At 39.5% G+C, this 14,432-nt stretch overlaps 1 protein-coding gene across 1 annotated transcript; it reads right to left on the bottom strand.

The window, feature by feature from the left end:
• Positions 1 to 2,525: 2,525 nt before the first annotated feature.
• si:dkey-16n15.6 (organic solute transporter subunit alpha) lies at positions 2,526 to 13,041 on the bottom strand. The gene is made up of 8 exons (XM_042491220.1): positions 12,975 to 13,041; positions 10,640 to 10,791; positions 10,419 to 10,492; positions 7,242 to 7,397; positions 7,097 to 7,099; positions 6,111 to 6,219; positions 5,288 to 5,540; positions 2,526 to 2,953 (listed from the first exon to the last, which is right to left on the bottom strand). Exons 1-8 carry the CDS (start codon positions 13,039 to 13,041, stop codon positions 2,526 to 2,528), a joined length of 1,242 nt encoding a protein of 413 aa, XP_042347154.1.
• Between the last annotated feature and the right edge of the window lie 1,391 nt (positions 13,042 to 14,432).

Genomic DNA, 14,432 nt, shown 5'->3' with positions numbered 1-14,432 from the left:
AAAATAAATAATTATGTATATGACTTTTCTAACGTATGTTTTAAATTTGACAATAAAGCTGAAAAATATAAATAGGCTACTCCAACACTGCAAAAAGATGGAAAGCTACAGAAAGTATTTTCCATGAGCTTTTTCTTACCTAAAAGAATACATCTGAATGCAACCCCTTTTTAATCACCAACACGTTTGTTGATAAGTTAATTACATATGTTTTCTCAGTAACTGCTACGATTACAATTACATTTATTTTGTAATTAAAGTACATGTAACTTTACTCCCCAACACTGGAAGGTTGTCCCGATATGGTTTAGGTTTTTTTATGCTTTACCACTGTGGAAGACATTAACACAGCATGGTCCTTGGAACATATTAGCCCAGTCCAAAAATTATTTCACACAGCGTGACCTCAACCCCACATCCTCTTTTGATGTCTTACTAAGTTACTTATTTCACCAATGGGAGTAAACAATGTTTGTATACAAATGTTCAGGCTCATAACACTGGTAAGCAAAAGCATCATTCTCATCACACAAAATATAGCGCTAGCAATGCTAGCTGTGGTCATGGTGAGCTGTCAGGCTGCACATATTGATAAAAATAAACTGATCAACAATCAGAAAAAGGGTTATCGACCCACACTCTGAGGAAACCACACATATAGTTACTTAGGCAAAACATAGGCAATGCCAAAGACCATGCTATCTGATCCTGGTCGGTAATGTTACACAGTGAAGCACAGCTGGAGAACAGCTGTGAAAAGATGGAACTGATATCTACAGCTCAGTTCCCACTAGTGGAAAAGTTAGTTATTGATTATTGATCTATAATGCAGTTCTAACTGGGGGAAATGTTCATTGTAGACATTTGCAAAAGCTTTTCATTACTGTAAATATGTCTCATATCATTAAGAAAAGGTTTTTCAGAGGACTGCAGGAGGAATACATCGCAGGGGAAGTTGGAGGCATGGAATCAGAGTGGGCCATGTTCAAAGCCTCCATTGTGGGAGTGGCTGCTGGGAGTTGTGGTGAAAAGGTTGTCTGTGCATGCCACAGCAGCAACCAAAAAAAACACTGGTGTACATCAGGGCTAAAAGAGGCTGTCCATCCAACTGACCAAAGAGTGGGGCCTCTTTTTGAGCTGCAACTTCTTTATGCATGAGATGCAGTATTGCTTTCTTACTATGGCAAAGACCTGATGACTTTCTTACATAGCCATGGCTGAAAAAAAGGAAGTGTTTGCTGTTCCGCTGTCTTTGGCAAACTAGCTCAAAATCATTCAACTAATAATTTCCTCTAAATGCATTCCATGTGTCCATAGTATGAGTAGAAACCTGTATTCTGGTGAGTGCAGACACAGGGCTTCACTGAACTAAAAAATACAAAATGTCAGTTTCTCTCTTTAGTGTTTTTTTCTCACAGGAGAGTACAGAAAATGTGATTTGCACAACTGATATGTATGCTGTAGCACACAAAACAAAGATAAAGGTAGAAGAAGGAAAGTAGAAGGTAGATATATTAAAAATGAAATTGCATTTGTCCTTGATCCTGCTACATCTTTGGAGTTGAAGGATGACTTGATTAAAACCAGCAGCTACTATGAAAATTCCATCCAGTTGCTCAGGCATGATGCTGCAGTGCATTTTTTGAATTTGCATCAGTCTTGTGTCCTTATAGATCCCACCAAGGTCCACCCATGAATGAGCCTCAATCACATCTCATCCACTCTATTCTCCTGCGACCGGACATTAGCCAGAAGAAGGTTTGGTAATGGAATGGCTCTCGCTCCAAGTCGGTTCAGCCTCGCCCTGATGTCAGCTCTCCTCCCTCTCTCCATCCAGCACATGCTGATGAAAGATAAAATTTCAGTTGTATTTGAAATGTTGAGTGAGCGTACAAACTGTCTATGCTTAGGGAGAGAGAACCATCATTGTCGTGTCACTGCACAGATGTGTGGCCTTTTCGCACACATTCACTTGAATGTCCAAAATGAATTTCTCCTGAGGGAGACAGTAAAGGCTATTCTATATATAAATCAAAATGTGGTAGATGCATTCATTGAAAAGTTATGAAGTGCTCTCCAAGCCACACATCAGTAAGAGGCAATGCAGCAATACAGTAAATCTGTCCGTCGTTGTAAAGGGTTTCCAAAGGACGACAGTTTCAAGTTGTTTGCAATCCTAGGTTATGTTTTTATGTATTCACTGTGCCTTTTATTTTACACAAATTATGTCAGTTAGTGTGTGACATAAGAAAACACTCACATTGTGATTAAAAAGAGCTAGAAGCAGCAACCTTTTCTCATGACTTTTACACTGATGAGACCAAGTGGTGAATATTTCCTTTTTCTGTTGCAGCTTTTGGCAGCAGTGTACAGTTCACACAGTTTCCTGCATGTTACAGAAGTATGTGTGTCACTCTTTGCTCCATTTAAGTCCTTAGGCTCCCTCAAACACTCAAGTCAATATAGACCTGCAGTGGTTGAGATGAGACTCTTTTAGTGCTTTATTAAACGGCTTCAATAGTTGGTCAAACCAAAGTGGCATCCTTAAAGTCCTCATAGTTAATATCAGCCCTGACAGAAATGTGGGTCAGATGTACAGCATGTTCCTGGGCAGACCTGGGCTCCACTGATCCTGGCCTGCCCAGCTGCTGGGCTCTGGCCTGAGGCTGAGGGAAGGGGAATCCATCCAGAGGAGCATGCTCTATCCTGCACAGGCTGTCCTCGCTGTCACTGCTGTAGCTGGGATTGGAGGCGCTGATGAGGCGGTGGCCGAGCGGGCCAGACTTGTGATGTGTCACCTGAACATCATCTGTTTGAACGGCCTTTTCTATCTGCAAGACAGTGATGGGCCCCTCCACATCCTCCAACACACTGGGCTCCACCTTACGGAAAGTGTGGCGGGCGTACAGACCGATGCAGAACATCTCCACAATCACACAGTAGTGGTAGATCACTGCAGTCAGACAGAGAACACAAGACGCAGGTTTGAAAGGCATCAACAGCCAATGATTACAAACAGTTTTTATAGAGGAAACTGCCGCATGTATCGTCTCAGTCTCAGCTTCTCTGGTAAAAGGAACTTCATAAAATTCTTTTAATTTGTTAACTGAATTAACCTTTTGAAATCTGAGCAACTTGGCATGATGTCTTTCAAAAACATGTAAGGAAGGCAATGAGCAACTTAACAAGAAGTAAATAAAATATAGCATATAGCATGTTTTCTTACTTTTCCCTTTTCTCCTAAAACATTTTATGAGTGGTCGAGACTGAGCACTCTGACCAGGTAAGAGAAAAAACATCTCATTTTCAAAGGCCACAAAATTTTGGCCAGCACAAGGCAAAATACGTGAAAAAATGCATGAATATTATTTAATCACATTTAGATTATATTTCAGAGTAATTAGAATGACTGCATTATTAAATTTGCAGGCTAAAAAAATATTACTATTCTTGGTCCACTGATCCCAGTTACTGTGATTTCAGTTACTGTGCATGCCTCTGACCAGAGATGGAGTGTAAGTGAGTATATTTAGTCAAGTACTGTACTAAAGTACAATTCTGAGAAACTTTTACTTTACTTGAGTATTTTAATCTCATGCGACTTCCCACTTCTGCTCCACTATACTTCAAAGGGAAACATTGTACTTTTACTCCATAACTATCATTAGATTACTAATTTACAAATTAACATTTTTGTGCAAAAAGTGTAGTGCAGCTGAAACAATTAGTTGATTAATTTAGAAATGAATTGGGAACTATGTTTTTTTTATAATCGAGTAATTCATTTTTCATGCAAAGTTATGCATGTGTTAGAATTTGCTGCTTTTCCTTTTATTATTTTACTTTTAATACTCAAAAACATGTCCCTGGTTGTACATGCAGTAACATTTTTAATGCCGAGCTTTTACTGGTAACAGAGTATATTTACAGTGTGGTGTTTGTACTTTAACTTAAAGGATTCAAATATGTTATGTTATTTCCTAGTCAACCTCTACCAATTTCTTGCAATTTGCTCATTGCCTTTTCCCATGTTTTTGGAGAGAATTCAACCTTTTTGCTTAAGTGTCAAAGGTTAAAGAAATTTAACTAAATTAAATTAAATTGAAATTTTAGTTTTTAAGTATGAAAATGAGTGCACTGTCCTTAAAGGTGCAACATATACTTCAGTCAGTGATTTTCTACAATTTAAAGAGTGCCTTCTCAATCACATTTCCAGTGTCTGCATAATCATGAATTTTCATGTGATTGTTTTATCAGTTTCATCATCTGAACATTTCTGTTATGGTTTACATGGACTGTTGTGTGCAGCACAAAATGTATAACTGCAGATGCAGCGACTGCATATGTCCACAAAAGGTGTGAACACGCTAATGTCTGCAGACACTTAGTGTAGTGTATATAAGCACGCCTTGGTTTAACTAGAATGTATGAGAATAGACAAGACCATATGAGAATAGAATGTGAATGTGTGCTATGTGCCTTGGAATAGTCGAGAAGACTGTGTGTCACACAGGCTGCCGTCCTCCTTGAGCCATTGACAATAAAATATCAGGTTGGACACAAGTTAATTACATGTTCCTTGTCTCTCGATCTGTGTGTGTGATGATGAGAAACAGGAAGTATCCCATGATTGTTCCACTGGAAGGGATTGCTGCCTCAATAATGTTACATCATGTTTCAGCAAACATGCAATTAATGGCAACAAAAGACAGAAATACAGTAATATTTAAATTTGAGTTAACACGCTAATCATGATGTGATTAAAGGTCATACATAATGCTTTTTATTTTTTTTAAATCGGGCAATCATGGCTGACATTCCTGTCTTTAAGACAGCCTCAAGCAAGTCCTGTTGCCTGCAATATAGCACCTAGAATGATAACAGATAGTTGTATAGGTGGGCAGATGTAACCTCTGTCTCTGGCGTCAGATGTAAGCAGCCTCCATGATCATTCTCCGGCTGTCCACTGACTCCTGGTTGTTGAGTCAGTTGAAAGCTAGATTGTGGACCTTGAGGTGAGATTGTCACACATACTGATCACAAGAGTAAGAATGAACCTCTCTGCTCGTGCTGATGTGAAGTGCTTGGCTGTGATAGGACAATGCATGTAAAGTCCTCTATTGTATGCAAATTGGAATGTTAGGCTAATTGAGCATCTCGGAAAATAATAAGCTGGTTTGGAAAACCCAGTTACACATGATCTGCTAGTTTTTCTCCTAAACTTCAGATGGAGTGATAACAGGATTTGAGACTGAGGTTGAAGGACGCCAGATGTGCTGTGACTTACACTGGGACCTGGTCAGGACAGAGAAAGGAGGTGTGCAGGGGATAACATCCAGAGCACCCATGGTCTCCAAGATGCCACTCTGCAGGCCACACAGCACCAACACCACAATGATGCAGATGAACTTGGCTCTCAGTCCATATCCGTGTAGAGCACTCTTAGTGGCTTTGTAAAAGAGAAGGTGGCCGTAGAAGGACACAAAGGTTGACACACATATGATCCCATTCACATACAGGTTGGGGTTGACTGAGTCCACCTGGAGAACAAGAAGGAGCTGTTTGGAGCAGGATCTGCTCAAAAGTACACAGTCAGACAATCATAGCAGACAATTTCAATTCTTGCCCGTTTAAATGGAATCAGCATTATAGCTTCAGCATGCTGTAAGCAGGACTTCAGTCATTCAGTCAAGTCTTGTTTATGTTTTACCAGTTTTCACCTGATCAGGCTAGCTATTAAAGACTGAACATCATCACTAATGACAAGATGATTGTTTTTACAAAGGTACACCATCTACACATAACTTTAAACAAGTTATAAGTTATTTGCTAACCTAATATTTTGACAACGTTTTAATAAAATAATAAAGCACTGAAAAATCAATCCACTGTCAACTAGCAGTCTACTGGGGGAAAAAAAAAAGAAATAGGAATACAAGAAATTAGCAAATGCTTCACACAACAGCTTTCTTTAAGCAGAATGGGTAGAAAAAAGGGGCTGGGGAAAATTACAGATCCTCCAAAATATAACACATTACATCCCCACAGACTACAGCTTGACCAATTACTGCTCGATTAAACACATTTCAAGGGTTAAATAAATGACTTACATCACCATAGTCATACTGTTCATCTGTCCACAGGACCAGAGTGACAAAGAACAAGATACTCCGGACAACAGAGAGCTGCAGCACAGCAGCCATCATCCAGCCTCGGCTGCTGTTCACACAAGAGAAGGGACAAAGCTTTAATATGTTAGCAGCATGTCAGGTCACATGGCCCTCATACAATCATGCAACTAACAGGATTTTATACTAATATAAACAGTTAAAAATACATGTATGCCCATGCGTGCACTCAATCCATCCATTTTCTGATGCTTGTTTTATGTTTTACAGGGTTTCATCATTACTACAAATGCAACCGTAGGAAATATCTTACTACCACTATCCTATCCTCATTCATACTTTAAGAAGCTACAAACTATATTCAGCCACACAATAACAGGGTTCCTTCAGATTTAGGCCAGTTAGATTTAAGATCTTTTGAGACTTTTTGTAATGCCACTTGGAAGGAAATTTAGGACCATTTTCACAGCAACCAAAATTGAATTGAATTGTTTGAGGACAATTAGCCCAGTTTTTTTTATTGTGACATAAACATGAGTTTTTTGTGATGTTCATGTGAAAAAAATGGCAGATTTTAAATATTTATAATACTAAAATAAAATTTAAAAAAAATGTTGCCAGTTATTTTTAAATTTTACAATGCAACATCAGGAAAAAAAACTGTCCCATTTCCCATAACTGAGCTTATACCAGTTAAGTCCTTATTTTAAGATTAATTAATTTGAAACCTTTTTTAAGACTTTTTAAGGATTTACTGGAACCCTGAATAAGCCTGATGGGTGCTGTGTTGTTGGTAATCAGTAATCATAAAACCATAAAATAAATAGGTAAATTAAAATCCAAAACATTGCATTAGCAATATAGATAGGACACTAGCACCTAGAGAGGAATTAGCACCAATATTAAACCATGCACTTGATAAAGTGTTTGCTTTTGAAAACGTCTGCTCTGTTGCACATTAATTTAACCTGCTGCGCAGCCCGTTGTGCTTTTGTTGTGAGTTTAATGTGGCATACAGCATCAGGATATGTGCTGTTTTTGATGTTGTTGTTTAAAAACATTGTTAGCAGGGTAAAAGTTTTCTTATGTTGGCTCCACACTCCTGGTGTGTACCTGTTGATGGCCACCATTGGCAGGCAGCAGCAGCAGCAACAGGGAAAGGGATCTGGAGATACCCGCTGTCCAGACAGGGCAGCCAGCATACGAGCTTTCCCTCCAAAGAAGTCTGTGATCAGTCCCATGAATTTTAGCAAGGTGATGGAGTGATACCTGCACAGACATACACCATCAGGCAGGAACAGTAAAGTACAGCAGATGGGATTACAGTCTTTTATTACAGTTTTATATTTATGGTAGCATCCTATGGGAATGTTTGCTTTAATTACTTATAATTATGATTTATTACGGGGACATATTATGCTCATTTTTAGGTTCATACTTGTATTTTGGGTTTCTGCCAGAACATGCTTTAATGTTCCATAAACACATTATTTTTCTCATGCTGTCTATGCTTGACCATCTATATTGAAAAGAGTCTAAAACTGGGTTTAATCTTTCGAAAACTCACAGAGCACAAGTTTACAGAGGTGATCTGAATATATATGCAGCCCTGGAGTAAAAGTTGTCTCTCAGTCTGTTTGTTATGTTTTTTTTTTTTTTGTCCTGCAGTTTGCCAGACAGCAGCAGTTCAAACAGGAAGTGGCCGGTGTTCGTTATCTCTGGTTATGCTGTCTGTCTTTCTGTATGCTTTTGGTATAGAGGGTGGCCGGTTGTGGAAGCTTCATCGCAACAACAGGCTGCGCTGCCCTCCCCGAGCTGTGCAGGTCTTTTCTGTCAGCAGCTCTGCAGCTGGTGCACCACAATGTGACGCTGTTTGTCAGGATGATTTCATCTGTGCTCCAGTAGAAGTTTAGCAGCAGCTCCTGTGCCTGTTTCAGCTCCCAGAGGAAGAGGAGTCTTTTTAAACAGCAGTGAGGTGTTGATGGTCCACGTCAGCTGTTTTAACAAGGTGACTCCAAGGAACGTCAGGTTTTCCACAGTTTCTAATATCTCTCCGTGTGTGGAGGGGACGTATATTTTGCCACACCAAGCCTATGGTCAGCCGTCCGCCTATGTTGTGGCAGGGGACGAGCATCTGCGGCCCTCTTTGCTGAAATGTCCCCCACACCGTTGGCCCTCATTGACACTTGTCATCTTTTTTTCTGCTGATTCAGCATGTTAAATCGGCATAAAAGCCCATCAGTGAATTAAATCAGCACATCAGGTTCAGCGCGGTGCACAAGAAGAGAAATGGAAGTAAGAAATGCAACAAAGAGCTAAAGTCCAGAGGGAGTGAGGTGGAAACAAACTTGTTCTATAAGATCATATAGTTTTTCTTTAGCCATTGAGTTCTTTAGCAGAAACATGTCCTGATGGTTTGTGTTGTTGGCAAATATGTTTGTTCTTTCAACATTAGATTGTGTTGTACATGTGCTACCTGGCTAAGTAGCGTCATGACTTTCCTCTGGTTTCCTGTTTTGAAACACAGCAAGGTTCCTTCAATGCTAGTTCACTGATGTGGGTTTGGTGTGTCACAGCCTTTAGCCCTCTGAAGTCTATTATCATCTCTTTTGTTCTTGAAGTGTTTAGGATCATGGTTGTGCTGTTGCTGTGATCCTGCCTGTAGCTGCACCTGGATTGTGGGTCTTGGTTGCACGGAGGCTGTGTTCCTACTCGACGCCAACTACTACTGCCATTATTTTTAGTTATTATTATATGCCTCCACTATAAATACACACATTACTGTTATTGCCACATACATAAACTACGATGTTTGCATGTTATATTATATGCTATCATAAATTACATTTACACAATTGTTATATGTATCCTATGTATCATTTTTTGTCTACTGTAATTTTACTGTTCTTTATTGCATCTATACGGTGGCTGCTGTTTCAGCCGCATTTAGTTGTGTCTTTTTCCCTGTTTTTCCCCTTCATGTTCTCCCCCTTCCTTTTCCCTCACTTGATCCTCCTGTGTGTCCTGTGTTTGTGTGTGTAAGTTGGTGGCCGTTACCCTGATTGGTGGTTGAGACGCACCTACTCCAAATCATCTCATCATTGGCAGCATCTAAGCCTGGACTCTCCACCACTTTGATGCCAGATAGTTCCGTCTCTACCGGTGACTCTCAAGCCTCCTAGACATTTTGATCGCCTGTGTTTTTTGACCTTGTGTTTTTGTCTCGTCTTGTGCTCACCATTGTCTTCTGTTGTTTGCTCAGTTCTCCTGCGTCTCACTGCCTGCCGACAACGCCACCGCTACCACAAACCTCCATGCCAATCATCTGCTGCAGGAGACTTCCGGTCCACCTCACCCAGCCTGTCCTCGTCTCCAGACCGCCTGACTGCTTCCCCCCTCGACCTACCTTCATCCCTTACTCCAATAAATCCTGTCTTTACTCCACCACTAACTTCTGTTTTTGGGTTCGCCAGAAAACAACCCCTAACATCTATTGCACGTCTGTCTACCCCTGAAGAGGGATCCTTCCTCAGTCGCTCTTCCTGTCACTAGACTGCCTGGTTTTATGTGAGGAGTCTTTACATCATTGAAATACTTTTTTAAATATATCTGTCAACACTCCAGCTCACGATCAGCACATGCTTTCAGTACCCAGCCAGGCGCTCCATCTGGGCCAGCTGCTGTGCTCACGTTGACTTTCTTGGATACAGTCCTCACCTGAAGTTGCTGAAGGAACCAGTAGGGATTCATCATCAACTGGGTTAGAAAGATGGCAAAGAACCGGTCAAGGACTCCCTGCAGTGTGGCGTCATCATTTGGCAGCCGATTAGTTTTGAAGTCCGTCTGTGCCTTGATGCCATTCCACAAACTACGAGATTTTTTGTCATCAAATTGTTTTTCACTGCACAGTTTGTATTTGCATTACATCTCCCTGATACCTCTCCAGAGTTTCCCCAGTGCCTCACTGTTGAAAACAAACAAGGTTATGCAGCAGATCCAGGCTGTCCTGACTGGGATGGCCAAGCAAGGCCCTCCTGTAGTGAAACAGCACCATAAATTACATTCATTCATGAAAGAAAGTCGATTAAAAAAAAAATTAACTCATTTGCCTGATAAGTCCCCTTTTATTAAATGTTTTGTCCTAAAGTGCTCACTATATGTGAGTTGGGTTCTTACTGTTTTTATTTTGTGTAATCTCCCCAAACAAAATTCCCATCAACGATGTTGCCATGACAATAAAACTTATAAATAAAAATTTAAATCTTTGAATCTCAAGACCTGTGAACTCACAGTGAGGCAATGAAATTACACAGCGAGGAGGAGCGTGGCACATACAGCGCTATGAGGGATGTCAAGGCAAATACCTGAGATAAAAAGAACATTCAAAGATTCAGACACAAGTGCACCAAAACAAATTCAAGGTGCTTCAGATTTACAGTTTTTTGTTGCACTGAGAGAAGTCCGGCTGTCAGAGGAGGAGTTATGTGTGAGAATAAGGAGGTTGATGTTACCGGGTACATTCCTAATATCCATAGGTAGAGCTGTTTTCGTCTGGACGAGGGAATGTTGCGCACGAAGAAGCCCACCTCCTCCAGAAACACTCCCAATAAAATGATGGCTAGGCCAGCCGGGATGAGGAAGAGCCACAGCTCATCTTTAATGGCTGAGAAAAGACAAGTCAAAGGCTGATCTAAGACATACTTTTCACCGTTTCCTACTGCCTGATAATCACGCTGAACCTTTTGTTTCACTTTCATTCAGCCTAAAAAGTGACATATCAAAATAGGAGCTGTGGTAGCAGTTTTTTGCCATGTTGTTTGAAGCAATATGTTGATATGGTAAATTAACTGCACTTGTATAGAGCTTTTCTAGTCTTCCGACCATGTAAAGCGCTTTTTTGCACTACATGTCACATTCACCAATTCATACACACATTTACTCACTGGTGACCAAGGCTACCGTAGAAGGTGCCACCTGCTACTCAGTAACAAATTGCATGCACTCACATGCCGATCATCATCAGTAGCAATGGGGTTCAGTATCTTGCCCAAGGATACTTTGACATGTTGACTGGAGGAGCCAGGGATTGAACTACTGATCACCCAATTAGTGGACGACCTGCTCTACCTCTGAGTCACAGCCTCCTTGGAGTTGTTATGTCCATGAAGGCATTCTTTTAACTTTTATTTTAGTGATTGTTTTATTTATTTCACTTAATTTCACCTTTTGCTACTCCCTCTAATGTCTGGCTCACTTTGTCCCATGTTATATAACTTTAATTTGCTTTTATTGATATTTTATTTTTTTTATCATTCTGTAACATTTTTTTGTTTCTGTAAAGCACTTTGTAGCTTTGTTATGAAAAGTGTTCTATATAATACAGTTTATTGTTGGAATTATTATTAATTAATTATGTTTTTTCCCATGTGTCTGTAGGCTTCCTGTTTTGTAGTGTAAGCTCGTTTACAGTGGTATACTTCCCTTAGGCATTCTAGTTCACTTTAAACACAATATGATTATATCATTGAACATGGCCAAAATATATGGCTGAACTTTTCTCCACTTTCCCCACAACACTGAGATGATGCTGATGGTAATACAAGCTGCACCTGTATTTTTATGGTATTTGTCCTCCACAATAGCTACTGACCCATTTATACAATACTAAGTATGGCTAAGAAAAATGGCAACATGATGCTCTGACATATTTTTTAAAATATATAGTTTGATATGTGTCCTTTTCTCCTGAAATACAGAGGTGGACAGGTGGGATCCAAGAGACTAATATTTTTACATCAGCATTGGGTTAAATGACTAAATTTGAAATGAATGGAAGGTTTTTACTCTGATTGAACATATAGCTATTTTTTTTAGAATAATGGTACAGAAAAAGTTTACAGAAAAAAAACTCTGAATTCTTCAGTTCAGCTGTTTCAGAAGAAAAGAAAACATATCAATCTATGGAACATAGATATTCAGATTATGTTGCCATTATTACTGAGCCCTAGTCCCACAAAATGTTTGAAACACTGTGAAATGGTGATGATGATCTTTTTTTTAATTTTCATTTTTATTCCTGTTTTAATTTAAAAGTAATTCCTTATGTGTCATGTCTTGTTTTACTCTCTTTGTGATGGTCTCCCTCAGCCTAATTACTTTCACCTGTCCCTTAGGAGCTTTGGCCTCCCTGACGCCCTCCCTTCCTTGTGTATTATACATAATCTGTGTTCTCCCTGTTTCAGTGTCAGATCGTCCGCGTTTGTTGCTGATCTTCCCTGTGTCCCTCATGTCATCTTGTTTGTTCCTAGTTTTTGAACGTGTATTATATTTAGTCTGTTCCTTCAGTTTTTGTTGCCTGCTGTCTCCCTCTCTGGAGCCAGCTTGTCATTAATGCTCGCTTTTTTAACTGACGTCGACCAACCAAAATAAGTTTTAAAGGTCCTCAACTTCTGACAAATTTTTTTTTAAAAAAAATCAGCAACCATTTACTTTAAAAACAAAAACACTAAAACCAAAAGCCACTAATATTTATGCTTCACATAACAAAATTCTGTTTCACACTTCCACTTAGTAATTCAGTGCAAGTCAACTAATAAAAACTGTAAAATAATAAGCTGATAAATAAGAGCACTGATAAATAAGATAAATCACACTAAAAAAGAACATATGTGTGTGCATGTGTAACAGATCTCCCACTTAAACTAGCGACATTTATCAAAATAAGCCAGGCTTTTCCTTTATCTGCCTTGATGGAATACCCTTCTGAAATTGAGATTTTTTATTAATCTGGTGAATGTCATCACCACTGATAATTCAGCTACTGCAGAGGCAGAGCGCTTCACTTACCAGAGAAGAATTGTGATGACAGAGGGATCTCGGGCCCAATCCAGCTACAGTTGGCCCCTTTTCCCATCCTCTAGATTGCGATGCACTCCACTCTGTCTACCTGTCACACAACAAACACAGACAAGCTTATGTTTGACAGTCAGCGTCATAAACCTGCTGTTGATCAATGACCAACTGAACGACACGGTACCAGACTAACCTTGTAACTGCACAGATGAGAGGCCTGGGTGTCTGTGACGCTTTCCACGCCAGTCTGTCCCGTTGTTTCCGTGTTGACGATTTCTGACTGGAGACATTAATGATTTACTAGATAGGGAAGTGGATGGGTGGGATCCAAGTCCATTCTGTAGGACACTAGAAGTTCTTCTAAGAAGAACAAGTCATTAAAAACCTGTATGGGTCAGTTAAAGCTTCAGATAATCCATATTTTAATAGAAACAATGGGTTAAATGACTAAAAGAGAGAAATAAGAAAAGCTTTTTAGTTTGATTGAGCATAGAGCTAATTGTTTTAGATTTATAGCACAATTACTGCAGCTGTTGTCAAGAAAAGCTCTGATCTGTACACTATCTGCTGGGCTGCAAAGACCACACACACACACACACACACAGTTAGAGGCCAGTTGCTATAAACCTTTGAGACCTTTCAAAAACATGGAAAGAAAGAAAGAAAAAGAAAGAAAGAAAGGCATCTGAAAGCTGCTATAAACCTTTAAGACCTTTCAAAAACATGCAAAGAAAGAAAGAAAGAAAGGCATATGAAAGTAGCACAAGAAAAGTGATTTTGATCCAGGTTTCAAGGGGTTAATTGAATTGTAACCATGCACTGCATTTAGCAGCGCACTCCTCATCACATGCTCAGCCCTCACTATGGCCAGTCGGAGCCAAAAGCACTACATGCTTTACTTTGATTCTACACTGAACAAAAAACTTAAACGCAATACTTTTGTTCCCATTTTTCAGAGATTTAAGTTCAGGATATTCAACTTTTTCATGCACTCAATAGATAGCCTATGTGTTTCTCCAAGTTTAGCCAAAAATATGTTAAAATTCATGTTAGTGAGCACTTCTCCTTTTCCAAGATAAACCATCCGCCTGACAGGTATGACACGTGGTGTTATCAAACTGCATATTTTAGAGTGTTTTATTGTGACCGTCCCCAGACACACCTGTGTGGTAATGATGGTTTAATCAGCCACATCTGTCAGCTGGATGGATTTTTTAGAAAAATGAGAAGAGCTCACTAACATGGATTTTAACATATTTTTGACCAACTTAGAGAAAAAACATAGGCTATTCATTGAGTTCATGAAAAAGCCCTAACCCTTACCTTAAACCTGTGAAAAATGGGAGTAAAAACCTAAGTATTTTAAAACTTTTGTTCCGTCTATTACTTGAGTCACATATGTTATATCTTATTTAGGTTAACCAGCAAATGGCAACCTAAAGCAAAGTACAC

This window comes from Plectropomus leopardus, chromosome 8 (assembly GCF_008729295.1).
Source record: "Plectropomus leopardus isolate mb chromosome 8, YSFRI_Pleo_2.0, whole genome shotgun sequence".
NCBI classification, from domain to species: Eukaryota; Metazoa; Chordata; class Actinopteri; order Perciformes; family Serranidae; genus Plectropomus; species Plectropomus leopardus.
This window is presented reverse-complemented; position numbering and strand designations above follow the sequence as displayed.

What these genes read in the sequence shown, in the direction of transcription:
- si:dkey-16n15.6 (XM_042491220.1), bottom strand. Translation starts at nt 13,041, where the DNA reads ATGGGAAAAGGGGCCAACTGTAGCTGGATTGGGCCCGAGATCCCTCTG. An exon ending in GGATATTAGGAATGTACCCG is followed by an intron (nt 10,493 to 10,639) that starts GTAACATCAACC and finishes TTTTTATCTCAG; the next exon opens with GTATTTGCCTTGACATCCCT. An exon ending in TGTCCTGACCAGGTCCCAGT is followed by an intron (nt 2,954 to 5,287) that starts GTAAGTCACAGC and finishes GTCTGACTGCAG; the next exon opens with TGATCTACCACTACTGTGTG.